Source organism: Camelina sativa, chromosome 12, assembly GCF_030686135.1.
Source record: "Camelina sativa cultivar CO46 ecotype springtype chromosome 12, ASM3068613v1".
Lineage (NCBI taxonomy): Eukaryota > Viridiplantae > Streptophyta > Magnoliopsida > Brassicales > Brassicaceae > Camelina > Camelina sativa.
The window spans coordinates 15,389,901-15,415,006 of NC_141891.1; the positions used below are offsets into that span (position 1 = coordinate 15,389,901).

General features: G+C 35.8%; 5 protein-coding genes across 6 annotated transcripts; 3 read left to right on the forward strand and 2 right to left on the reverse strand.

Moving 5' to 3' along the window:
- Positions 1-4,414: 4,414 nt before the first annotated feature.
- On the forward strand, positions 4,415-6,556 carry LOC104731831 (O-fucosyltransferase 30). The gene is made up of 2 exons (XM_010451317.3): positions 4,415-4,966; positions 5,056-6,556. Exons 1-2 carry the CDS (start codon positions 4,449-4,451, stop codon positions 6,107-6,109), a joined length of 1,572 nt encoding a protein of 523 aa, XP_010449619.3. The 5' UTR covers positions 4,415-4,448; the 3' UTR covers positions 6,110-6,556.
- Position 6,557: 1 nt separating this feature from the next.
- On the forward strand, positions 6,558-8,947 carry LOC104731832 (uncharacterized). The gene is made up of 10 exons (XM_010451318.2): positions 6,558-6,907; positions 7,187-7,246; positions 7,327-7,366; positions 7,493-7,671; positions 7,768-7,806; positions 7,909-8,004; positions 8,123-8,183; positions 8,267-8,394; positions 8,492-8,583; positions 8,680-8,947. The coding sequence occupies exons 1-10, from the start codon at positions 6,860-6,862 to the stop codon at positions 8,792-8,794; spliced, it is 858 nt and encodes a 285-aa protein (XP_010449620.2). The 5' UTR covers positions 6,558-6,859; the 3' UTR covers positions 8,795-8,947.
- Positions 8,948-11,724: 2,777 nt separating this feature from the next.
- On the reverse strand, positions 11,725-17,904 carry LOC104731833 (E3 ubiquitin ligase PARAQUAT TOLERANCE 3). Its single transcript, XM_010451320.3, has 16 exons — positions 17,467-17,904; positions 17,087-17,262; positions 16,528-16,624; positions 16,257-16,329; positions 16,015-16,172; positions 15,843-15,919; positions 15,687-15,746; positions 15,442-15,598; positions 15,190-15,344; positions 14,904-15,068; positions 14,520-14,825; positions 14,355-14,393; positions 13,996-14,254; positions 13,765-13,884; positions 13,578-13,662; positions 11,725-12,596 (listed from the first exon to the last, which is right to left on the reverse strand). Exons 2-16 carry the CDS (start codon positions 17,250-17,252, stop codon positions 12,009-12,011), a joined length of 2,505 nt encoding a protein of 834 aa, XP_010449622.1. The 5' UTR covers positions 17,253-17,262; positions 17,467-17,904; the 3' UTR covers positions 11,725-12,008.
- On the forward strand, positions 17,875-19,556 carry LOC104731835 (large ribosomal subunit protein eL15z). Its single transcript, XM_010451324.3, has 4 exons — positions 17,875-18,130; positions 18,258-18,424; positions 18,767-18,964; positions 19,138-19,556. The coding sequence occupies exons 1-4, from the start codon at positions 18,127-18,129 to the stop codon at positions 19,381-19,383; spliced, it is 615 nt and encodes a 204-aa protein (XP_010449626.1). The 5' UTR covers positions 17,875-18,126; the 3' UTR covers positions 19,384-19,556.
- On the reverse strand, positions 19,517-25,056 carry LOC104731834 (DNA mismatch repair protein MSH4). 2 transcript variants are annotated; one of them, XR_015573834.1, is made up of 24 exons: positions 24,877-25,050; positions 24,532-24,735; positions 24,383-24,418; positions 24,176-24,288; positions 24,037-24,082; positions 23,817-23,863; positions 23,609-23,716; positions 23,400-23,475; positions 23,142-23,214; positions 22,888-23,033; positions 22,702-22,787; positions 22,426-22,565; positions 22,202-22,341; positions 22,061-22,111; positions 21,645-21,746; positions 21,421-21,564; positions 21,260-21,327; positions 21,026-21,084; positions 20,777-20,933; positions 20,577-20,629; positions 20,402-20,500; positions 20,207-20,321; positions 20,012-20,134; positions 19,517-19,923 (listed from the first exon to the last, which is right to left on the reverse strand). XR_015573834.1 is itself a non-coding variant. In XM_010451323.3 (24 exons), exons 1-24 carry the CDS (start codon positions 24,940-24,942, stop codon positions 19,759-19,761), a joined length of 2,379 nt encoding a protein of 792 aa, XP_010449625.2. In that variant the 5' UTR covers positions 24,943-25,056; the 3' UTR covers positions 19,517-19,758. The 2 variants fall into 2 exon arrangements, 1 of the variants encoding a protein (XP_010449625.2); XM_010451323.3 differs by having other exon boundaries at positions 21,683-21,746; positions 24,877-25,056.
- Positions 25,057-25,106: the final 50 nt, after the last annotated feature.

Consider the following 25,106-nt stretch of genomic DNA (forward strand, 5'->3'; position numbering starts at 1 on the left):
TCTAAAAATTCTTAATAATATAGATTACTACTATATTTCCAAAAATGTTAATTAGTGAAATATCTAATTTTTATTGGTTGTTTTAAATCCTATATGGACACCTTTAGGAGTTTATGGCTTCAACTTTTAATTAGTATAGATATAATATTTTAAAATTTCTATGGAGGTTAAGTAATTGTAATATTTTAAAACATTCTATGAGATTTAAATATTTTTAATATTTGAACCTTTTAAAAGTTTTAATATTTATAATATTTTAAACTTTTAAAATTTATAAAGTATAATTTTTTAGAAACCTTTATAAGCTAAGAAATTTTTAAAATTTAAAGACTATAAGATTTTGAAACCTTTTAAAAGCTAAGACTTTTAGAAGTTTCAATATTTATAATATTTTAAACTTTTAAAAGGTTTCAAAATATAATATTTTAACCTTTTAAAAAGTTCAATATTTATAATATTTTAAATACTCAAATAAAAAATCGGATCAAAGCGAATAAAACTTTTTAACTTGGACGCATGATAAATCAAGTTTTCCTGCTCATTCGCTGTTGGAAGCATATTAATCTTTATTTATACTGGTTCTGAACCATTATCTAAAACATTTCTAGCCGATGTGGGACGTTGTACATAATTCTTTTATTTCCATAAATTTAAAATTTTCCTTTTTCTAAAAATTCTTAATATAGAAAATTCTGGAAATTTAAAAAATGTTAATAAATGACATGTCAAATCCTTATAGGTTGTTTAAAATAATTCTTAATATAGAAAATTCTGGAAATTTAGAGAATGTTAATGAGTGACATGTCTCCCGATAGGTTGTTTAAAATCCTATGTGGACGCCTTAAAGAGCTTATAGCTCCTACTTTTATTTAGTATAATTTATAATTTCTATTGTATATTTTATGAGAGTTAATATACTGTTTTCTAAACACTAAGGTGTTCTTTTTTCACCAACATTCAACATGATGTGTTTATATTTTCTTGATAGTTTTGTTTTGTAGCCTATGTACTGCATAGTGCCTACAGATGCATATAATTTCACAAATGGAAAGAAACAGAAATTTTATTGAGCATAAATGATTTGAACTAGTCAACTTAAACTTAGTATAGATTAAACGTTAGACTCGATTTCTATGTTTAATGAGATTAGCATCAAACATAGACTTAGATTATGTTTCATACTAGATTAGGACCCGCGGTACACCGCAGGGCAAAATTATTTATAACAAAAATATTTAAATTATAAGTTGTATTTGTTGGTTATATATGTTATAGTTATATAATAATTATTAAATAAACTATATAATATCGCAATATAATTTATTTTTTATATAATATTTATTTAATCAATTTAATTAGATATGTCTATTCTCTGATACCGACAGTGTTAACAAAATAATGAAATGATGTTTTACCACTGTTACACCGAATTAATGATATTTTTTAATTTATATAAATATCGATAAAACCCGTCCTGTTCTATAACCCCGTCCCGAGATATTTTAACTCACACTATATCATCTTAATTTTTAATATTTATTGTGTATCTACAGTATAATATTTATCATATTTAACCTTTTAAAAATTTTTAAAATAATAAACCGGAATAAACCAATTAAAAGGTTTTAAAGTATGAATGCCTCATAAATCAAGTTTTCTACTCATTTGTATTCGGAATCATTTTGGTTTCTTTTATAGTATGACTATGAACCATTGCTCAATTCTTTTAGACAATGTGGGATATTGTATCCGTATTTTTTATTTATCTATTGAGTAATATATGTCCGTTTTAAAAATTTTGTATTACATCATATGCAGGAAAAAATCACAAATTTTTATTAACTAAATGTATTATAGAATAATTCAAGATAATTTAAATATAAATTCAAATAAAAATAAAAAAGAATCATATATTTATGTTTGAATGATGTAGAACGATTTCTACTAAAAATAAAATAATAATTAGTCACACAACTTGTTTTTTTTTAATGAAGGTTGTGATTTTTGGCAAGAATGGCGGAGCAGGAACTGAACCAATTGAGAGAGGTAGCAATGGCATCAGTAGATGGCTTCATTGAATTAAGGCACGGTCAGTTTTTTCACTACATTAGTGGAGTAACTATCCTGTATTCGGATTCATACTTTTCCCGGTTGGTAGCCATCTTGAGTACCCTATATTTCCTATCATTATATTTTTTCAACTTTGCCACATAGCGATCTGTAATCTTGTCCAAAAGATTAGGCTTGCCTCTCACAAAATCAGTGCACGTGAATTCCAATTCTTGTCCAGATGAGATAACAATCTCTCTAAATCTCTAATAAGTAATTAAGAACAAAATATAAAATTGCATTTTTCTTTCTTCATTCACTGAACTGGTCAATGATGTACTACAAAACTGATGATGTATAACAAAAAAAAAAACTAGTTTTACTTACATATGCTTGAAATCTTGCAAAGGTGGTGATTTGTAGACGTTTGGTCAGAAGGAACATTCCAGCGGAATAAAACTAGGAAAAAGATACCGTTCGGCAACCACGAGATTAGAGAGTTTTTTTGATGGATCATCCACCAACTCATACGCTTTCTTGAAGAAATCCAACACCTCGTTTTTTCTTATATCTTCCATATATCTATGTTAGATGAGAAAGCAATACATAATCGAATTCAAAGGTTAACAAATATCATAGCAAATCACAACCCTAAAATATTACAGACCCATGAATTCACGTGGACGACTTTTTTATAAAACTTTTGTTAATTTTCAGTTTGAGCCTATATGTTTGGGTTTTGATAAATTTTTCATTAGTTTTTTTCTTTTGTCGGCAATTTGGTGTGTTGTTGTTATGTATATAGTAGTAGTGTGTTATGAAAATCAAACAAATAGAGGTTATAAAATTTTGTAAATTACTATTAGATTAAATTACATTATTAGATGAATAAAATAAATAAATGCTTCCATCTCAGATCTATTTTCATTAATTAACCATACCAGGTCCATCATTAATCCACATCAAGCAAGCAAACAAATAAACAAACAAAAGACAAAGACAAACAAAAGCTAGCCAAAATGTTTTTTATACTAAGGCCATGTTCGTTTCATCATCTAGCATTTCCATCTAAATGATCTTTTTAAATGATACATCTAAATGATTCATCTCAATGTCAAATGATCCAACAAACAAGACAAAAAGTAGTTTATTTGGATAGTCCTTCAATGATTCCCCTGTTCTTTTTGGATGAACCATCTCCATCCAAATGGTTTAATTAGAATCATCCAAATGAGTTTCAAATTTTTGCCTAAAATTTTAAAACTCATTCAGATAATTCATGTGAATGATTCTGGATGATGTTCGTTTTTTTATAAAAACGAACAACATTTGAATGGTTCATTCAGATGGTCCATCCAAATGAATAAACGAACAAGAACTAACAAAAAAAACAAATAAAGATGAGTAATCTTATTTTCAGCTGATGCTACACATTATTAGGTGGCGCCAGATTGGTAATAGCAGCATTGATTTGATTGAGTTCGTTGATGGCAGCCTGAAGGTGATGCATATTATTCAATTACAAATACACACAATAAAAGAATGAAATTAAAGTCAAAATTATTAGAGTTAAAAGTGTCTAAACAAAAAAAATAATAATAAAAAAGATGTCTCACGGTGTTAATGGAGTTTAAAATTAATGGGATCCTATCTTTGAAACATCGAATCCCTCTCTTGCTACAAATCTCACTTGGTTCAATTCCTCTTTGTTCATATTCTGTGGAGGAATCTGTCCGGCATAATAATCAGGATTGGTGATATTTTAGATGGTTGTTAGTCTGTTGATGACAAACTCAAGATTCTGAATATTATTCTCCTACAAATCAAACCAAACCAAAATTAATATTATTAGCAAAATATTATTTTTTGTGATTTTTCATTCATTCTTGTGATTCAAAACATTTTAACTTTACTTGTTTTGCTAATAATACTAATCTTGGTTTGGTTTGGTTTAGTTGGTAGGAGAGTAATATCCAGAATCTTGATTTTGCCAACAAAAGACTGATAACCATTCAAAATATCTCCAATTTTGATCATTATGCCGGACAGGTTGCTCCAACGAATATGAACGAAGAGGAATTAAACCAAGTGAGATTTATAGCAAGAGAGAGACTGATTTGTAATTTGTAATTTGTACTAATTTCGTCTACTGATTTGTAATTTGGACTAATTTCGTCTACTGATTTGTAATTTGTAATTTGTAATTTGGACTGAAGAGGTTCCTTGTTAGTTTCGTCCACTGATTTGTAATTTGGACCAATGTGTTTAAACCGGTTTTTGGTAAGAAGAAATCTAATCTGACGTTTTTATAAGCAAACCAACCGGTTTTAAAATAATGATACGCACCGTTTTTAACACCGTCTAGGCGTCTACACACGAGTAAAATAAGTAGAGACGCAATGATGGCATGGCGTCTCAAAAACCTCAAGAGCACAAAAAAAAAAAACATGAACAACTTGTTCAATCCCAGTAGACCAAGCCCGAAGCCATGGCCAAACAGGAAGAAGCAAACCAACAAACCCGCCATTTTTCTTTGCTCCGTTACCCTTTTTGTTTTCTTCTTCATAGTCGTCTTCTTCTTCATCACTTACTCCGAGATGCCCAAGTCCCTGTTCTCGATCTCCGCCTTTTCTGGATCCGTTCAATTCCCTCAGTGCAGATCCGAGACACTAACCCGAACTCTTCTAGGTCAGAAGTTTCTATTCTACTCTCCTCACAGTGGATTCAGTAATCAGCTCTCCGAATTTAAGAACGCGCTTCTTATGGCGGGAATTCTTAATCGGACCCTCATTGTTCCTCCGATTCTCGATCATCACGCCGTCGCTCTCGGCAGCTGTCCTAAATTTAGGGTTTTGAACCCTAGCGAGATACGTCTCTCTGTTTGGAATCATTCAATTGAGCTTCTTAGGACTAACAGGTTACAAAATCATTTGTTTGTTTCATTTACAAAATCACTTTTTTCGTAATGGGTTTTAGTTATTTTATCAATCTTGGTGGTGTTTACAGGTATGTTTCAATGGCTGATATTGTAGACATTTCGTCGCTGGTGTCTTCTTCGGCTGTTCGAGTGATTGATCTTAGGTACTTTGCATCACTACTGTGTGGTGTTAACTTGGAGACTCTATGCTCTGATGAATTAGCTGAACAATCTCAAGGTTATGAATCACTGAGACAGTGTGGCTATTTGTTATCTGGAGGTCGTGGTAATGTAGATAAGTGTTTGTATGGTGTGGATGAAGATTGTAGAACCACGGTTTGGACGTTTAAGAACGGAGATGCTGATGGAAGATTAGATGCGTTTCAGCCTGATGAGAAGCTCAAGAAGAAAAAGAAATTATCTTATGTGAGAAGGCGTCGAAATGTGTATAAGGCTCTTGGACATGGTACAGAAGCTGAGTCTGCTGCTGTTCTTGCATTTGGGAGCCTCTTTACGGCTCCATACAAAGGCTCGGAGCTCTATGTCGATATCCGTAAATCTTCAAAGATAAAGTCTTTGGTTGAGAAGGTTGATTTCCTTCCTTTTGTTCGAGAGGTTATGAGCGCTGGGAAGAAATTTGTATCAGAAACCATAAAGGCACCGTTTGTTTGTGCACAGCTTAGATTACTAGATGGTCAGTTCAAGAATCATCGGGAGAGCACGTTTACGGGGTTATACCAGAAGTTGGAATCTTTGAGGTTAAAGAATCCTGGTCTAATTCATGTGTTTGTAATGACTGACCTTCCTGAAGGTAACTGGACCGGAACTTACTTGGGTGATTTGTCTAAGAACTCTACAAATTTCAAGCTCCACTTTATAGGGGAACAAGATGAACTCTTAGTGCGAACGGAGCATGAGCTTGGTTCTGCGAGTCACGGCCAGAAATTTGGGTCTATTCCGATGAGTCTTGATAGTATCAAAAAGATGCAGAAACACTGTTCTCCTCATGAAGTATCCAATGTGCAGCTTTACGTAGAGGAAGCTGTTTGCAGCTGTGCTTCACTGGGTTTCGTTGGTACTGCAGGGTCTACAATAGCTGATAGTGTAGAGATGATGAGGAAATACAATGCGTGTAGTAGTTGAAACTCAGACTGTGATTTCTATGATCCTTGTTTCTAAGGTTGGATTCATCTGCTGGATTAGCCAATGTGGAGTGATTTTGGTTAAGTTTTTGCGGATCTTTGTGTAGAGATGAAAACAGGCTTTTGGATTGTTTTGTGTTGTTAAGTTATTTAGGAAACTATCTACACAGTAGTTTCTTATTAATAGACTACTTGTGGTTCCTTTCTGATAACTTACACAACGAATGGATCGTGCCTGAGAGCCTAGACAAGGATGGTAGAGAGTGAAGAGTGGTTTGCGTGGGATGGGTGCGGTTGGTGGTGATTGATTAGTGTCTGACTCTAAAGTTTTTTTATATATGTAGAATCCTTGTAGTTTCGACAAGATTTGTAATTTGTACCAATGGATTTTAACCGGATTTGGTTGACTTGAGAGACATCGTAATCATATTAAACCGGATTTAAAACTTACGTCGATGTGTAATTTATGACCAATGAGATCTGCCCACGTAAGAAGATTCCACGTGCAGCTTCTCCAGTGAGTAAAGGCCGATTTAAGCGAATTGAATTTTAATCGGGCGCCCGTCGGTCACATCCACCGCGAACATTTCGACCGGACTTTTAAGAAAATTCAGAAGTTTTCTTCAGTGTTATTTGATATTTGGATCTGCGGTCTGATCATCGACGCGGAACGTTTTCGAATCGAATTGGTTTGGAGAGGTTCTGTTGAATTTTGAATTCGGAGTGAGATCTTTCAGCGGTTTTCACCGCCATGGCTGCTCCGTTTTTCTCTACTCCATTTCAGCCTTATGTCTATCAGGTTCTCTTCACGCCTCTAAGATTCGTGTTTTTGCTACATACACTACTGTCGAGAGAAGGCTAGTGTTCAAATGTGTTTCTTTCGCGAGTATTTTAGGATCCTTTCGTGTAGGTGTTGAGGACTGTGATGTACTTATAACTGTTAGGCGCACGATCCAATCTAATTTAGTTTCCATGAATACGTTTTGTGATAAATCTAATAAGATGTTTCCTGGGAGAGAATTGATCTCTTGAATCTGTCTGTAAAGAGTATAACCTCACAAGTGCTCATGTGATGCAGAGTCAGGAAGATACGATCACACCTTTCCAAATTATGGGTGGTGAAGCACAGGTTGTTCAGGTAGGTTTCTAGTCTGCGCATTTTGTGGACCTGTGTCATAATCCTCAAGCTCTTTTAACCATTTGATTGTTTCTCGACAGATCATGTTAAAACCACAGGAGAAGGTCATTGCTAAGCCTGGTAATTTCCAGTCTATTCAATCTTTTATGTCTTTGGAACTTAATCATCCTAATTGCTCATTCAGTTTTGTTAGATCGGTTTGGTTAGATTGTATATGGTCACTGATTACTAGGTATGGTGCTGTAGGTTCAATGTGCTACATGTCTGGGTCCATTGAGATGGACAATACTTATACCCCTGAACAAGAAGTTGGAGTTGTACAGTGGATTTTAGGCAAGAGTGTTAGCAGTATTGTTCTTCGCAACACTGGGCAAAACGATGGATTTGTCGGTATCGCTGCACCTTCTTTGGCTAGGATTCTCCCAGTTAGTGATTCTTGCTCTTGCCATCATTTTTTTCTCCTTATTATTAAATGTCATGCTTAATGTAACTCGTTATCTCGTTCTTATCTTTCTTTGAAGATTGATTTGGCAATGTTTGGTGGCGACATCCTTTGCCAGGTAGAGCTCATTAACGAAAACCGTCAGTTTTTGTAGATGCTTACTTCTCAGCGTTTTCCTCCACAGTCAATGATATGACCTTTTCTTTTTTGTGTTATGTAGCCAGATGCGTTTCTCTGTTCTGTCCATGATGTGAAGGTTGTAAACTCTGTTTACCAAAGACAAAGGGCAAGAAACATTGCTGCAGCTGGGGCTGAGGTAAGGAGAACAATACATTCCATTGGCTTTTGACACTGTTCATTCTAAACTTAGATGCTACTAGAGTATGTAAAAATTTATATATGTCTGGCTTTAACTCACAGAATCATTGTTGCAGGGGTTTCTGAGACAAAGGCTCTCTGGCCAGGGTCTTGCTTTTATTATCGCTGGTGGCTCTGGTATGCAACTAAAGGTTTATCACAACATGATACTCTTTCATTTTAGGCCATATAAACTGATCCGACTCCTTTTGCTTCATAAGTTGTACAGAAAAACCTGGAGGTGGGAGAAGTTCTCACCATTGATGTTTCTTGCATTGCCGCTCTCACTCCCTCGATTAATTTCCAAATCAAATTCAATGCTACAGCTGTAAGACGGGCAGTCTTTGGGGTATGTTACATATCTTCCTTATCCATTACAAACAAAATGTATCAAGATTGTTTCCTTTCGTCAAACTTACAAATCTTCTTTTTTTTTAATCAAAAAGGGTGATAACGTAGTAACAGCGACTCTTACGGGACCGGGCATCGTCTTCATCCAAAGTTTACCGTTTCATCGACTCTCACAGCGAATTGCTAGGTTAAGAATCGAAATCTCATCTTTGGGTTAAAACGATGGTTTCTTGTATAAGAAGAACAATTCAAACTGGACTCACTAGGGGTTTTTGCTTTGCAGGTCGGTGACGTCCCCAAATATGAGAGAAAATCCAAGATTATTAGTTCAAATGGGATTATTCATATTTCTTGCATACGTTGTAATTGTGTCCTCTTTAATCCTTACTGAAATGTGAAATAGACAGGTTTCTTTTGTCCCTTCGCTGGAAACATGCACTCACTTTTGTCTACTGTCTTCTCACAATATTTTGAGTTTAAAAGTAATGTCGTTGGACGAGATTGGACATGTAGAGAATGAATGGATGAGTGTTTTTGTGCGTATATAAAAAGATGAGAAATTGCCTCAAATAGCTCTGAAAAGATAGTCGTGTATGTAAATTGCAAATTTGACAATATCATTATGCTATCATTGACTAATTATACACATATTTTAGAAATATTCAACGGTAGATACAAATCTCATACACAAACTTTGAAATAAATGTAAAATTTTACAGATAAGATTCTAAACGTAGTGAAGTGACTTTAGTGCAGTGGCAGGAGTTAAGTTCATTTGTAGAAGACACCATCACACCCGGGATCGAGTCCCGGCTCCTACGAATGTAGGAATTTGGCTAATGGGCCGGCCAGTTGTGGCCCAATTACAAAAAAAAAAAGATTCTAAACGTAAAATTTTATTCTGGCTATAAAGCACATATCAACATTTTCTCCAAAAATTATAAACTTTTTTTTCTTAAGTTATTTTGTTTGAGACAGTATTTACTTTTAATATTGCAATTGTTTGGTAAATCTACATATATCTTTTTTAATACTAATATTATAGTATTTTAATTTGTTTGATGTATATTACCATTTTAAATTGTTTGTTATATTTGCATCATTATTTTGTGAAATATTTAAAAATATTAATTATTATATTCTAATTGTGAAAAAATAAAATTTATTAATTTATCAACCACATAAATTTAATTTTACCAACCTGTCGATGTGGAACATTAAAACACATGTTTTTTTCTTCATAGATTGAGTAATATATCTTTGTTTTAAAAATTTCAAATCACAATATATGCAGAAAAAATCTACATATTTATTTATCATATGTATTATATGATAATTTAAAACAATTTGTAAATGAAAAAAAAAATATGGATACTTAAATATAGTTAAATCTTAACAAATACAGTTATTAAAATAATAAATTGGATACTTAAAGATAAAATCTTACTTTAAAAAAATCTAATTGATTAATTGATTAGTAATTTTTGTCTATAATTAATTAGAGAGAGAAAATATTATTTTTGGAAATTAATAATTATTTATTTATTTTTGTTAATCTAATATTAAAATTATATTTTTATCCTTACTGAAAAATTAAACATTTGCGTTAAGACCAATGACATGACAATGTAATCTTTTACACTTTATAAGCTTAGTTTCATATTTGTACCTCTCAGTTAATATAGTAGGATAATCCCTATATTATTTAAAAAGATTTAATATGATAATATATGTTTTAAATACAAGATTTGAATTTTACCCACTTTTTGAATACAATTGAATATGAGAATTTGTTAAAAATACCCTTTTTGATATAACCCTTTTCAAAAATACACCATTTTTTGGCCATTTTTATTTTTGCCCTCCTTTGTGTTTTAATGACCATTTTACCCTTAGATGAAAAATATTTTAATCAATAAAAAGAAAAACAAAATTTTCCCGCCAAAAACTTTTCAAAAAAAATTTCCCGCTCAAATTTTTCGTGCCTAAAAACATTTCCAAGGTTTTTAAAAGGTTTTATAAGGTTTCTACCTTATAAAAGCCTTATAAACACCTTGTAAAGACTTTTACAAGATTTTTTCAAGAGTTTTAAAAGGTTTTTAAACACCTTGTAAACGCTTTTACAAGATTTTTAAAAGGTTTTTAAAAGGTTTTCAAATGGTTTTTAAAAAGATTTTTAAAAGGTTTTTAAACATCTTGTAAACGCTTTTACAATTTTTTAAAAACCTTGTAAACGTTTTTATAAGGTTTTTAAAAGGTTTTTAAACACCTTGTAAACGCTTTTAGAATCTTTTTTAAAAGCATTTACAAGGTTTTTAAAAGCGTTTACAAGGTTTTTAAACACATTGTAAACACTTTTAAAAAGTTTTTAAAAGCGTTTACACTGTTTTTATAAGGTATAAATTTCAATATTTTTGGCGGAAATTTTTTTCGATTTTGGCGGGAAAAAAATAATTTATGACGGGAAAAATTTCTGATTTTGGCGGGAAAATATTTTCGATTTTGATGACTGTACATTCTTGCTGTCACTCAAAAAAGGTAATTTGGTCATTTTGTATATAAAGAGGGGTTGTTTTAAAAATGGTCAACATAAAAGGGTATTTTTAAAAAAAGGTATGAAAAATGGGTATTTTTGAGAATGCCCCATTGACTATAGGGAATTTGGTAGCAATAACCAAAAAAAATCTATAATTCACTCTATGACCACTCTAACCAAACCATCAATCTATTATATCCTTTGTATTATGTATATTAATACCCAAATTAAGCCTTGTGCATGACCAACAATTACAATGTTTTTCTCTCTTTTAATGGCTATGTAACAAAAAGTGTTACAACAAAAACTGAACATGACAACCTCTAATATTGATTATTATATAATTATATATTAACTATGTTATGCATAAATCCTCTTATAACTAAAAATATATATACTATTGCATAAATAATTTGACTACAGATTATTAGAATTTGATTCTTTTGGTCGCACTTGGTTTGTTATTATTGGAGAAACATAATATAGATAAAAATTACAATATATAAAATATTATATTCTGAATATAATACAAGTATTTTTAATTAACATTCTCGTTGATAATTTAGGTTTATTTTATATATTAAATTCTTTGTAGTATAACAAATTTTTATTTGGCATATTTAACTTGATAGTTTTGGGTTCTATTTGTTGTATCTTTTAAGGTATAGATTTTTTTTTGCATGCATGTCTTTGAATATATTGGTTAAAATAAAAATGATGTAAAGAAGAATTAATAAAACTGAAAATTTCACATTAAAAGTAAGATAATGATCCCGCACAAATGCGAATACAAGTTTAAAATTTTGTTTTATGTATTAATAAAAAAAAGTCACATGAAACATTAGCTGTTTTAAATAAAAAACGAAGAGTGTGACAAACTGAAAATGAAATGAAACCCTTTATATATTACACAAACATTCGATTACAGAGGACTTTTTCTTTAATTAACGCAATAAAGCAGATTACTCCAATAACTTTGTTTTTGGTTTTTGGCTGGTCATCGTCCTAGCCCATGGCTTCGTCTCCTTGCGGTTGAATATGATGATGAAGGGCGTTTTATGCATTCTTCTGTATCTTCAAGCTCGCGACCTCTCTACTTTCGACCGCTTGGAATGGCGGAAATGCTCATCATCACCACCGGCGTCGGAAAATGCCACCGAAGGAGATCGCTTGTACCTTGATGGCTTCCTCTTGAAATGTCTGTCTTCATCATCACTCGAATCGTGTTCTGCCGACTCTCTTTCCCTCCGACTGTGACGACGACCCGATGAAACCGCTGCAACCACCGAGCTCTCTTGAGGTGCTGGAGAAGACTTTGATGATGTCTTTCGGTGCTTCCTAGAGACTGCCTCCTCTGGAAAGTTTATGCGAGCGAATACGCTGGACTTGTTGTTATCATCGATCTCTGCTGTAGTTGGCTCCGATGATTGGTTTTCGGATCTTTTACGGTGCTTGCGATCTGTCTCTCTGTGGCGGTCACGGCGGCGATCGTGTTCGGAATCGATGTCTTGGTGACGGTCATGGTGGTGATCGCGCTCAGATCTCCTGCTGGATGATCGAGAGGGAGATTTTTGCCTCCGAGATGAGTGACGCTCTGGTGACAATCTCTCCGATCGCCGGCGACGGTCGTAATCAGGCGAAATCGGTGGCGGAGGTCCCTGTTTCTGTTCATCCAAGACCCAATAAGAGTTACATTTAGTAAGAGGAATTTGGGTCTTGGGCCCAACAAGAGATACATTTAGTAAGCCCAAACTCATTTTTCATCTAAATTCTAATTTAGCTTGTTAATTTAGTTAAGCACGAAGTAAACAGTGAGCAAACAAAGGTTTATTAGTTCACTTTTCATGTAAACGTCCCTTTATCACTTTAAAAACCTGACACCTATGGATCTTACACAAACTTGTTATTTTGTTTTGATATATATAAATGTAATTTAAAAATATAGGTGTGTTCATTTACTATGATTTGGATATCAATTTTTTTCTTTAAAATATAGACTACATATAAATAAATAACAAACAATAAATAATGCAAAGAATTTAAAAAAAAAATGTTTTAGACGCACGGCAATGCTAAACATTATTAATGGTCAGTTTGGGACCATGTCTCCGACTAACCCGCAAAGAATGTGGAAAGAACTATAAAATCAACCCGTTAATTTAAATACCCCGAATTTAAAACCTCTTCCTACAAGTCTACAACTCTCTACTTAACATTTTTTTTCCCCATACCAATTTTATATCTTTGAATAGGCAAACAAATTATGGGGGATCGGTGGTGCTTTACTTGTGACCTAACTGCCTAGGAGACGACTGGAATTCATTTTTATGCATTCTATAGCAAGTCAATACATTTTATTGCATTTAGATCCAATTTAGCCCTCTAGCGCATCTACTTTTAAATGTCTCGCATCTTGAGTTTTACCCCTAAACCAAAATTAACTATCATATAAACAGACGCCTATTTAGCAATTATGCAATCAAACCATTTTCCTTGACGTAATGATAAATGCAGAGAGCGATAAAATAAGAGATAAAAGAGAGAAAGATAGTGTTGAAAAAGTTGGTCTCTTGAAAGCCAAACCAGTTGGCCGAGAGAGAGAGAGAGAGAGGGAGAGAGTAATGAGACAACAAAATGATACATACAGTTTTTGGTTTCATGGGCGAGGAAGAGGCCGCCGAGTTATTGTTCATCATTCTGTTCTTCTCACCGTCCCTGTAGACATTCCCTCTGTACCACACAAAAAACAAACATCAAGTTAAACATGCTGCAGCCTGCAGTAATACATAGGCCTTACATAAGGCTGAAATTAGCGATTGCTCAGTGGTTTACCCTTCTGACCGTCTCTCGTTTTCACGCTTTCTTTTCATCTCAGCTTTCTTAGCTTCAAATTCCTCTCTCCCCATAATAGGACGTTGGAGATTCATACGATTCCCCATCTCAGAAAGGTCCCTGTTCAAGTCACATGTCCTGGTCATTATAAGCTTTACTAATAACTACAATGAAAGAGACAAAATCACAAACTACTTTGAAATGAGAGTGCAAGTATCAGTTAGTCAGTACCTATGGGGTGGTGGTAGATTAGGGAACCCGAAGCCCTGTGCAGCGAAAGGATGGCCTAATCCATAGCCAACAAAAGGAGGCATCGAGCCAGGAAAAGGGCCTGGAAACCCATTGAAACCATGATGAAAGCCATCGAACCCAGGTTGCACGCCGTTGAAGCCGGGTTGCACACCATTGAAGTACTGATTACCAGGACCTGGACCCATGGGCATCATATAGTCAGGGCCTGCTGGAATTGACATGGGATTCCACTGCATGTCTGCAACAGATCACAAAGACAAACAATCCGTTAAGCCTCTCCATACAGTTAGCATAGACTGGGAAGAAAGAGTACTCAGCATAATAGGAAAAAGACCTACCAGTTCCAGGCACCCGAGGTTTCTTTTTCTTTCTTTTTCCTGGTGAAGAGAAAAAGTATGCATTACTTTACTAATGATATTAATTGCCAAACATTAATGTACATAAATGTGCAAAAGGTGATGGTTTATCTTCTTTATGCTAGTAGGATGAAAACCAGGGATTACCTTGCTCCCCAGAAGCAACCTGCTGTGGTATTTCTTCCTTGGGTGCCTGCGTATTCAGCTGTGGAACTGCTGCTTCCTTGCCATTCAAGGATCCTTGAGTGTTTTCAGATGCATCATCTGGCTTTTCCACTTTAACCACTTCTGTAGTCACCCGAGGAGCACTTGTGATCTCCGCTATTTCGACTGACGGCTTTAGAGTTGAAGTCTCATTGTTGTTACTAGGAGCTGGTTTCATTTTGTCTCCAGATGCAACAGATGTAGTAGGTGATATAACCTTGGGAGGTGGACATCGTTGTGACTCCATATCTAGAATTAATACGCTTTAGTTTACTGATAATGGTGCAAACAAAAAAAAAAAAAGACTAAAAATGGTGAATGAAATACCTTGGACTTGACACATGCTGCCAGCGTTTTCAGCACTACTGTTACCAGACTCCAACATACGGTTTATAGTATCCCTTAGGGTCTTGTTTGGTAGAAGATCATCAGCTAGTACATCAGTTGCTCCACAGACACATTTTGACTTCGTAATGATGTGATCTCTGATACCTGAATAGTAGATAATTAAAGTTAAACAACAAGGATCCGCAATTGATAATGATTAAAGTAAAAGGCTTTTGTGGAACAGCAAAAAGCATCAACTGTATTGGGATTTGAGCAGGAAACTTACACTTGTCACAGTAACTCTTGAAACAGCATTTGCTCGTCAGTGCAGCATCTCTCATTACTTCTTTGCACAATGGACATTTGAGTTCAGGAGGAAATTCTCCAACAGAACGTGTTGTTGATGCCGCCAATCCCTCCATTTCCTTCTCAAACGCATCCCTGAATTTGTTTATATTGATCAACATTATGAATGACTTATTATGTGAATAATGGTAAAGAGGAACAACTTCGCCATTTTAGTTCAGCAATGACGTACTCATTTGGTTTCAAAACTGCTACTGCGCCACTTGGCAAGGAATAAGAGCCATCTGGGGTCGCCATCAGCATTGACTTAGGGATACCAGTAGGTGGTTTAACTCTCTTAACATCATAGCTAGGATCGCCATTTGTGGGGCAGTGTTGAATAAAATGTCCTGAGTCAGGAAAAGATGCTCAGAAGACAGTTTTCTCTAGGCAATAAAGAGAATATAGAAACCAAATTCAACAAATAATCAAAAATACCAGGAACATTGCAACGATGGCAGGTATAGCCTGGTGGCGGCGCCGTCTTTCTTTCCATTCCTACTCGCACACATACAAATACAATCAGTTCCTGAGCAAAATAAATCTGAGGGAACTAAAGAATATAATTCAATCATATGGCAAAAATATAATTACCAAAGCCGCGTCCACCCATCCTTACAGCCATACCCCTTCCAAAACCTCTGCCTGGGCCATAACCATCTGCAGCTGGTCTGTAACATGAAAGAAAATAAGAAGGTTATGCAAACTGTATGCAAAGATCTAATTCCACATGCTCAAGTCAATCAGTTCAAGAAAGACTACTTACTGCTGCCAGTCTAATGCTGGAGTGTCAATTAACGCCTTTATTTTGGTTTCTTCATCTACCTTATCATCAGCTGGTGCAGGGTCGTGGCTAGAATGGATAGATGGTGCATCAGGGATTGAATACAAATCAGTCCCAAACTCATCAAATTCATCTTCAGCCTATAACGTAGATTAAAATGTGAATTAATACGTTTGTAATAGAATTCAATGCAACAGAAACCCAGAAAATTTGCCACAACTCACTGTAGGTATATCAGCAGTAACAAAATTGTTGGTATCAGCCTGAACGTTTTCCACTTTATTCTCAGCTCTCGGCCTGCAAAATGTAGATATTTACATCATTACACATAAGGGTGCGGTATAACTTCACGAAAATCATTATTATGCAATGCGCAGCTTATACTGTTTTTTTTTAGAAAAAATCTTTCACAGATTTGAGGGGAAAAAAGCCACTATGATTGAACTAAGAGCAGTTAAGAAATTAGATATTAAAGATATAGATCTCAGAAATTACTCTGGTATGGTAATAACTCTGATGCGAGGGCGTCCAGGGACCCGACGAATTAGAACAGAAGTATTCTTTGGGATTAGCATTGCTTCATCTAGATATTCTGAAATTGCAGAAAAGACAAAAATATAAAGGCCATACATTGCAACTATTTCAGCAGAGAATCCTAGTTAGGAGTTTTTACATGTAAAACACTTTATAATGACTCACAACCACAACCAACTGATAACAGTCTAACCACAGAAGGAAGTAATCACATTCAACACAAAGATAATACAGTATGCAAAAGCCTTGATTTTTTAATTTTACGATTCAAATAACAAGAAAGTAGCAGGCACGTCACAATAAATGTTAAAAGCAATTAGAACTAAACAATACCACAGTGCAACAGAAGATAACAAACAAACCAGCAGATGCTCTAAATCTACACAATTTGACAAGTAAATGTTGATAAAGACCAGACCAGATTCTCACATAGTTATTAGAAAACATAAGACACGTATCTACTACTAAGGATTAAGACGCAGCTATGTGAAGACAGCAACAAGGAGGAAGGAAGACAAACCTTCGTTAGTTTGGGCGTTAGAGATGACAATGTCAAGGTCTTTACCACTTCCCAAATGCTTAGTTTCGTAAATTTTTTCTTTGAGAAAACCAACTGATATAAAAGGACCATCCATGGGGATAGTATCATAATCCCTCGCACTCTTAAACTTGTAATAAATTGCCATTCGATTTAATCTGATAAAATAGAATCAAAAATACAAATCTATATAAACACACCCACAAGAATCTCTCTACTCTTTTGAAAAAAAAACCCTTAATCAAAGCCCTTCCTTAATTAAAAAAAAAAAATATGAAGGCCAGAATTTGATTTCCAACAAGAACAAGTATGTATAAACTACAACAAGAAAAACTCAAAATATAAATATGATGATTCTTTACTTCTCTGATTCGACTTCAACAAAACTCGATGGAGCGAAACCTCTCTCTCACGCGCTTCCCAGACGGTATCAGATCAACGAGAATCTATCTCCCACAAGTTGAGGAACGAGAACGCCCGTGTTTGAATCGATTCCAATATAAATCGCTCAGCTACACTGTAGAAATCTTCAATTGAACCGGCCGCCGCAAACAACTCTAACGAATGGCTTCAATCCAGAAGATCTCTTGAAATTCTCAAAGCCACCGACGCAGGGAAATAGAATTTGAAACCACGGTGAGATTGCAGACGATCTTGAGGGGAAAAATTGAGAAATCTTGAGCCTTTTGATATGTATATGCAGGAGAAACCGATGGATGTTATGGAACAGGAATACGAACGAACCTCTAGGGTTTGATCTGAGAAGAGAACTGTCGTATTCGTATCACCCTAATTCTCTTACGTTTTCTTTTTGGCTTTTTGTTATATATTAACTTCTCATGGGCCCTTTATAGTTCATGTCTGTCATTGAAAAGGCCCAATAAATAAAAGACCCAATAAATAAAAGGCCCAATAAGGGCTTTGCTCAATCTAATGGAAACCCTAGCTGCTCCCATGGAGACATCTATTTAAAGCGGAAACCTAATCAGAAAGAAGAAGTGACTGCGACGCCGGAATTCGCAATGGGTACGTTTCTTAGCTCATCAGCTCTTTCTTTCTCTTTGATGTTGTTTTCTGTATTGTTCATTGGTGTTTATATATGTTTCTGTGAGGGAAATGAATTTTACGAAATGTGGGTTTGTTTTGACGATAGGTGCGTACAAATACGTGTCGGAGCTATGGAGGAAGAAGCAGTCGGATGTGATGAGGTTTCTGCAGAGGGTTAGGTGCTGGGAGTATCGCCAGCAGCCTTCAATCGTTCGTCTTGTTCGTCCCACTCGTCCCGACAAAGCTCGTCGTCTCGGCTACAAGGCCAAGCAGGTCCTTCCTTACCTTCTTCTCCTCTTCATTTTGTTTGTATTAAGTTAGAAATCGTATGTAGTTTTTAGGTAAAAATGTTGAATCAAGCCTTTGTTATCTTTTGATTTGCTGGTTAAGCGGTGTCTTGATGCGTAGGCATTTTTTTGTCTTTCGCGAATATGATAGAATACTTCCTGAACCCAGCTACATCGATTCATTCTTCTGACGGAACAGCTCTTTATCTTCTGTGGACTCTGTTCCTGTCTAAGATTGATACATTTTTTTAATTCCTGGACTGACAATGTAGTTTTTTATCGGCTGAATGTGTGTTTCTGACTTCTTTTTTTTTGTTCTCTCTATTAGGGATTTGTTGTCTACCGTGTTCGTGTCAGACGTGGTGGTCGCAAGAGGCCAGTGCCTAAGGGTATTGTGTATGGTAAACCCACCAACCAGGGAGTAACACAGCTCAAGTTCCAGCGTAGTAAGAGATCTGTTGCTGAAGAACGTGCTGGTCGCAAATTGGGTGGCCTTAGGGTCGTTAACTCCTACTGGCTCAATGAGGTATGCATCACACCCTCACTCTTTATTGTAGTAACTATCCTTGATAGCATTTTTGGGTTGATAACATGATATCTATTGTTGGTCGAGATTAAACTCGAGTTTTGTATATTCAGAATATGGCATGTGTAATATATTCGTATGATTAACTGTTTGGCTGTCTCTGTTTTACTCAGGACTCTACCTACAAGTACTACGAGATTATCCTTGTAGACCCCGCACACAATGCTGTCCGTAATGATCCAAGGATCAACTGGATCTGCAACCCCGTGCACAAGCACAGAGAACTCAGAGGGCTCACCTCAGAAGGAAAGAAGAATCGTGGTCTTCGTGGAAAGGGTCACAACAACCACAAGAACCGTCCTTCTCGCAGGGCTACCTGGAAGAAGAACAACAGTTTGGTTCTTCGTCGTTACCGGTGATGAACTTTATGTTTTGTTTTGCTCTAAGTGGTATATCATCCGTGTGGATTTGTGTTTCGGAATTCTGGAATTACATTCAAGAGTTTGTTTCAAGTTGAGTTCTTAAAAACTTTAATTCTGACCATAGAGCAAGTTTTTAAGTTAATTTTTATGGTGATTTTGTTTTTACTCAATATCCCATGTGTAGAGGTTCTCCTACATTAATTCTTGAAGATGCAAATAAACCGGAATTTTTCGAACAATCTCTTAAAATTGACCAAGCAGAAAATAGCTGTACAAGTATGATGTTTCGTTCCCATGAAGACTTGTAACGGTTAATTTGCAACGTGAATTCCAACAATGACGCCTCCTTGTTAGCATTTCCAAGTTGTTATCTTAGAGCCTTTGTTCGATGAAACTGTCCCTTAGATTTTGGAGAGTTTGACGAATTGAGTCTTCTGTCTGTGAAGAGTATTTCAAGCATATCAACCTTTGAGCAACTCGGTAGATCCTATGTATTTCGTGGTGCTTCACACAATTTAGCTCTATTCTTTTATTTTCCTGCACAACCATCATTAATATATGAGAACTAGTAAGGCAAAAGAGCTTAATAGTTTATGCTAGCCTGTTTTAATTGTTTGGGTAATACCTTGTCTGTGATTCTTGAGGTTATGGTCCTAGCTGTTTCAATCACTGTATTAGGCAGACCAGCCACTTCGGCTAATAGAAGGCCATAGTGTGGAACATGTAGGGTTCCATCTCGCAAGTGAAACTGATAAGAAAATGTAACATTCAGCAACAGTATCTAAACCCCAAACCCATACGCGAGGAAGGCAGATAGAACCTTGAAGTCTAAGCGGTTGTCTCTGATGTCTACATAAAAGTGAAGAACCTTTACATTTGGATAGATGGTTGCTAGCTCAGCGAGACTATCCATGTGGGTTGCAAATACTATGTACCTGCAAGTTTATAGCCACAAATTACACATTTGCATTTACTTATTAAGTAGCTTTCTGGCAGTACTCAGTTAAAGGCTTACGCTTTCAGGGATAAGAGATACTCGCAGCAGCTCCATGCCATTGCTAACCCGTCTGAGGAAGAAGTCGCCCTCCCGAGTTCATCCATGACTATCAAACTCCTACATTTTGAGGCAGTACTAAGATATGAAACTGAGGGGAAGGTTCGTTTGAATTGATTGCTTCCATCAAGGCTACCTGTTGGAGACATTCTGCATTATGAAAGCGGTCTCTCTCATCTCTGTCATAAACTGTGACATTGAAAGTAAGGAATGAGAATTGTGATATCAAATCTCCCATATGTATTTTCCTCTTTGTAATATCAAAACTGTTGGGATTTATCAACAGGCCAAATCGTTAAGAGACATTGAAATCTGAGCCAGAGTCTAAAGGATTACCGTGCTTGAGTTCGACTCAAGGTTATCCATTGTCCCCATTCTTGTAAATATGCGGTCAACCACCCTTATAGTTGCAAAGCGAGCTGGGACGTAGCAGCCAATCTGAGCGAGAATGACTACTAGACACACCTGTTGGAGATATGTGCTCTTTCCGCTCCTTGAAATATGGAATACAAAGACAAACATGAGTCGATGAGTTGCTGAACGATTGATAAGCACTCGAGGAGTTAAAGTAAGAGTTCCCCTTACATGTTTGGACCCATAACTACCAACATGTTGGTTGCTTCTGACATGAAGATACTATTAGACTGCAAAACAGAATTTGTGTTTAAACAAAAAACGTGCACGCCCCCCAAAATCAAATATAGTTACTTCATAGTCTGATGAATCATTGGCGGAATTTATTAATTGGACGAGATGAAATTCTTAGAATAAATTGAGGGATGATAGATAGAATCATGAGAAATAGCGCGAACAACTTACAACAAAGTCGTTGTGTATGCTTTCTAGGATGGGATGCCTTCCAGCATCAATTGCCAGTGGGCCACTTTCTGCCAAACAAAACGTTAGTAAATTCCACACAAAACGTTGATCAATTATTTAACTTAAGGTGTTTAAGGAATGATAGTGAGAAAGTCAGCTACCTGTTAGTTCAGGTCTAGAGTATCGATCCACTGGCTTTGTGGATATTGTATGAGCAAATGAATTAACAATCATATCTAGGAGACATAAGACTTCTGCTAGGAGTGTGAGGGCAGAGATATCTTCCCTTATCGCATCCATCAGTGCTGCATACATACAGAGAACGTTTAGTGTAATAGCCTTAAAAAATCAAGCATGATAGGATTATAATAAATCGGGTTACTACATATAGTTGAGACTTGTGAGCAATGTGAATTAATCAACCTTCCAAGCATGTTTCCGTTCGAATGAAACACTCTCCAGCGGCAGACTTATTCCTGACATTCAACTGCACAACAGATCATTGTACGGTAGATATTAATGAAACATTGGGTCTAGGTTCCTGAAATCATGAACATAGCTTCTACTTGTCCTAGATTTGAGGGCTCATTCTTCTCATCAAATATATCCGTGGTGTCTCAAGTCTTCAGTGTATTAAAACTTTGGAAGGGGAGTTTTGTTCATTTATTATCATTTGCATCAACTATTAAACTTTGTATAGATAGCTGTAATGTGAGCCTGAACTATAGTACTTCCTGAACTGCTAAAACTGATAAAGCCACAAGGAAACGATGCATCTGAAATTTTGATAATTTGACTTACAGAAGCCAGTTCCAGACTCGAACAATGTATATTTTTCCCATGTTTTACAACCTGGAACATACCACGTACAAGAAAAATTAAGTCAGGAACCCCACATATATAGATAGAACATTAATTTTTCAACGAAAGTGCGTTTTTGACCTGAGTGAATTTGCTTGGAAGTTTTCCCTGAACTTCCTTCTGAGGAATTCTGAAAAAGAAGCCTTGCCTGTTGTTGAAAGGGAGTTTTAGATTTGGCAAGTTGAATTCCTCACGATACTTACTCGCCAGATTATGTATTGCTGACAATGTTTTCAAGATTATAGATTAGCAGAACAAAGGAAAAATCAGTGATAATACAAAAAGAAGCATAATTCTTGGTTCACCTTCACTAGTATCACAAAAGGTTCTCCTTGCAATATCCAAAAATCCATCAATTCCGGCTTTTAAAGCAAAGCACTGCTGTGTGCGGGCAACAAAAGGAACCCGTGCATGGAGAACATCATCATCAATAACCTCCCCAATTCTGAAACAAAAAGAGGATAAAGAAGTTAGTGACTTCGAAACTCTAGTTTTTAGAAATTTTGAGGAGGAAATGGAAAAAAATTCCAGAAACGAAGTATATAGTCAATATCTACTAGCCAGATCCACTAATGGCATACTTTTTTCTGATGGAAGCATATTTATCATTTTCACACACAGACTTATAAACATTGGTAAGGAGAAAACACTTTGCGTCCTTTAAAACCTACATTAAGACATGGCGTGACTAAGGTTAGGGATAGGTCATAGACATAGCTGCAAAATCAAGTAAGAACAAACTAACAACAAATGAGAAAGAAAAACACCTTAGCAAGTAGAGGCAAAGCATCCAATGCAGTCTTAAGTAAGATGATGCTTGAAATCATGTTTTGGCTCTTTCTGGTATTATCAAAACCTAGGACCGCTTCTGTGACTTTCTTTGGCTTGAAGCAGAAATGACAAAGAACTCGATCTGAAAATTTGTTTTGAGATGATGTTATTAAGAGAAGAAACAAGCTCAATACATTGGATGCAATGAGAAAAGGTCAGGATCTTCCCACTTTTTCTCTTAATTACTAACCAGTCTCTTTAGGAAATTTACGTAAAACCTGTGAGAGCCCAAAGAATAGTTGTTCATTACTCATCAACTCATCCTGCAATTACAAGAAGAGAAATTTTGCGTTGCGATTAATGCATTATCAAACAATGGAAGTTTTCTGCTAGCTGCACAATTATCAAGCTCTGTCAGTCAACTTATTTAACACCAAACGGAAATTGAATGATATGTGTTTAGAAGTTCCTTAAAGATATATGACACCTTAATAATAGCTATACTAACCAGGCAATCCAGGCGAGTGTTAATAGTTTCAATATCTTTCAGAGGCTGCAACAAATTGGCTCGAAGAAGCCTAGTCCTGACCAACATATCATGCATGAAATAAAAATGACTAGTGAGTTAAAAAGGTCTCACATGCCAAACTCATATACAATATGTTTCACAAGACACAATTTGTAATTTCAACTCTTAAAAAGTGTGTTTCCAGTTACCCGCCAACTGTTTTTGTTGTCTTGAGCATCTGGAACAGACTCCTCTTTTTGTTGCTAGTGCCCAAAAGTGCGTTATGAAATGGATCAATGATTTCCAGATTCTCAACACTACAATCAAATCAAGTAAACAATGAAACAGAACGATTTACAGTAAAATTATCCATAATTTAATAGACTAGGAAAATGAACAATATCGGGGTAATCCTACCTAGTTGCATCGATGTTCATGTGATCAAACGATCCATTAAAAGTTACCTAGACATAGGCAACAGAATCCACAAATGAGAAGGTTGAACCCAAGAAGAAACAGGTAATACCGAAACCATACAGAAACAATGACTCATTCATTATGCAAGAAATTGTGGATTTACTGCATATACAACTTTTACAACCAGATAATCGAGTATTGTATATAACCAAACACATACAGTCAGTGAGTGGTTGGTGATTATCACACCCTTTTCCGCCTCAATCCTGCTCATGAGTCATGACACAAAACACCAAACTCAGTATTTCAAAAACAGCAAACTGATATTGCACTGAAGCAAAAGGCCATGATGTAGACACCATTTGATCGTAGCTGCAGCAGCAGCCAATGAGAGATAATGCTGCTTATAGTAAGTGTCTAAACCAGGAGCCAAAGGTTCTTCTGCAGCCAAGTTTTGTATTAATACAGCACCCTGAAACATATGGCCAAAAATGCATACCCAATTAAAAACTACACGACTACAAGAATCAATGAATGTTTGTACTATCAGAGGTTCCTAAATCAACCTTAGTATCATCAAAACAGCCACGGGCAAGCACAACCTGCGAGAAGGCAAGATAGTAACAGTCAATTGAATCGGCTATATAGCTAAAGACATACATTATTTTCCCCCCAATTTGTACAGACTTATCATCCATGGAACAGAAATTTTCACCTTCCTAACAGTGCTATAACATCGATCCACCAGTTCTGATACACCAACCATGCCATCAGCTGCTAATTTGTTGGGAGGAACGATTACCACAGTTGGATCATAGAAACGCAATAGCGTCTTCGTGTTTTGGTATGAGCTGCTCGTCTCTATATACTGAGATAGATGCAGTGAAGCCGATCTTAGGTCAAAAGCAGCCATCCCGACCTAATCAGAAAAATTCAAATTTAGAAGCTAATCCGAGAAATCGCCGTCGCGAAATAGAGACCCAAAGAGAACACAAATAAAGGAGCCAAATCGGAAGACCATAGTCCGGCCAAAACAGCGAAATAGACGAACCGTACGTACCTCTTTGGCTCTGTTCTCAATGAGGCCGGCGACGAAGCTCGATCTCTCTCCCCCGTCGTCTTCCATATTCGCTCCACAGATCAGAATTTGAAAATTGAGCAATCGGTACAAGTGTTCCGAAAATGAAGGCAAAAGCGCGCCACTGTGAATTCTATAGTCGACGACACTTCACTCACTACGCCGATATTTATTTCGGAAACCGGTTTAAATTACCAAAAACTGTTCAATTA

Coding starts and splice junctions, on each gene's coding strand:
- LOC104731831 (XM_010451317.3), top strand. CDS start 4,449: ATGATGGCATGGCGTCTCAAAAACCTCAAGAGCACAAAAAAAAAAAAC. Junction 4,967..5,055: donor GAGCTTCTTAGGACTAACAG/GTTACAAAATCA, acceptor TGGTGTTTACAG/GTATGTTTCAATGGCTGATA.
- LOC104731832 (XM_010451318.2), top strand. CDS start 6,860: ATGGCTGCTCCGTTTTTCTCTACTCCATTTCAGCCTTATGTCTATCAG. Junction 8,395..8,491: donor TAAGACGGGCAGTCTTTGGG/GTATGTTACATA, acceptor TTAATCAAAAAG/GGTGATAACGTAGTAACAGC. Junction 8,584..8,679: donor CTCTCACAGCGAATTGCTAG/GTTAAGAATCGA, acceptor TTTGCTTTGCAG/GTCGGTGACGTCCCCAAATA.
- LOC104731833 (XM_010451320.3), bottom strand. CDS start 17,252: ATGGCAATTTATTACAAGTTTAAGAGTGCGAGGGATTATGATACTATC. Junction 16,330..16,527: donor AGAGTTATTACCATACCAGA/GTAATTTCTGAG, acceptor TACATTTTGCAG/GCCGAGAGCTGAGAATAAAG. Junction 12,597..13,577: donor CGCCCATGAAACCAAAAACT/GTATGTATCATT, acceptor TTGGATGAACAG/AAACAGGGACCTCCGCCACC.
- LOC104731835 (XM_010451324.3), top strand. Junction 18,425..18,766: donor TCGGCTACAAGGCCAAGCAG/GTCCTTCCTTAC, acceptor TCTCTCTATTAG/GGATTTGTTGTCTACCGTGT. Junction 18,965..19,137: donor ACTCCTACTGGCTCAATGAG/GTATGCATCACA, acceptor TGTTTTACTCAG/GACTCTACCTACAAGTACTA.
- LOC104731834 (XM_010451323.3), bottom strand. CDS start 24,942: ATGGAAGACGACGGGGGAGAGAGATCGAGCTTCGTCGCCGGCCTCATT. Junction 23,215..23,399: donor ACACTCGCCTGGATTGCCTG/GTTAGTATAGCT, acceptor TTGTAATTGCAG/GATGAGTTGATGAGTAATGA. Junction 21,747..22,060: donor CGAGTCTGGAACTGGCTTCT/GTAAGTCAAATT, acceptor TCTGTTGTGCAG/TTGAATGTCAGGAATAAGTC.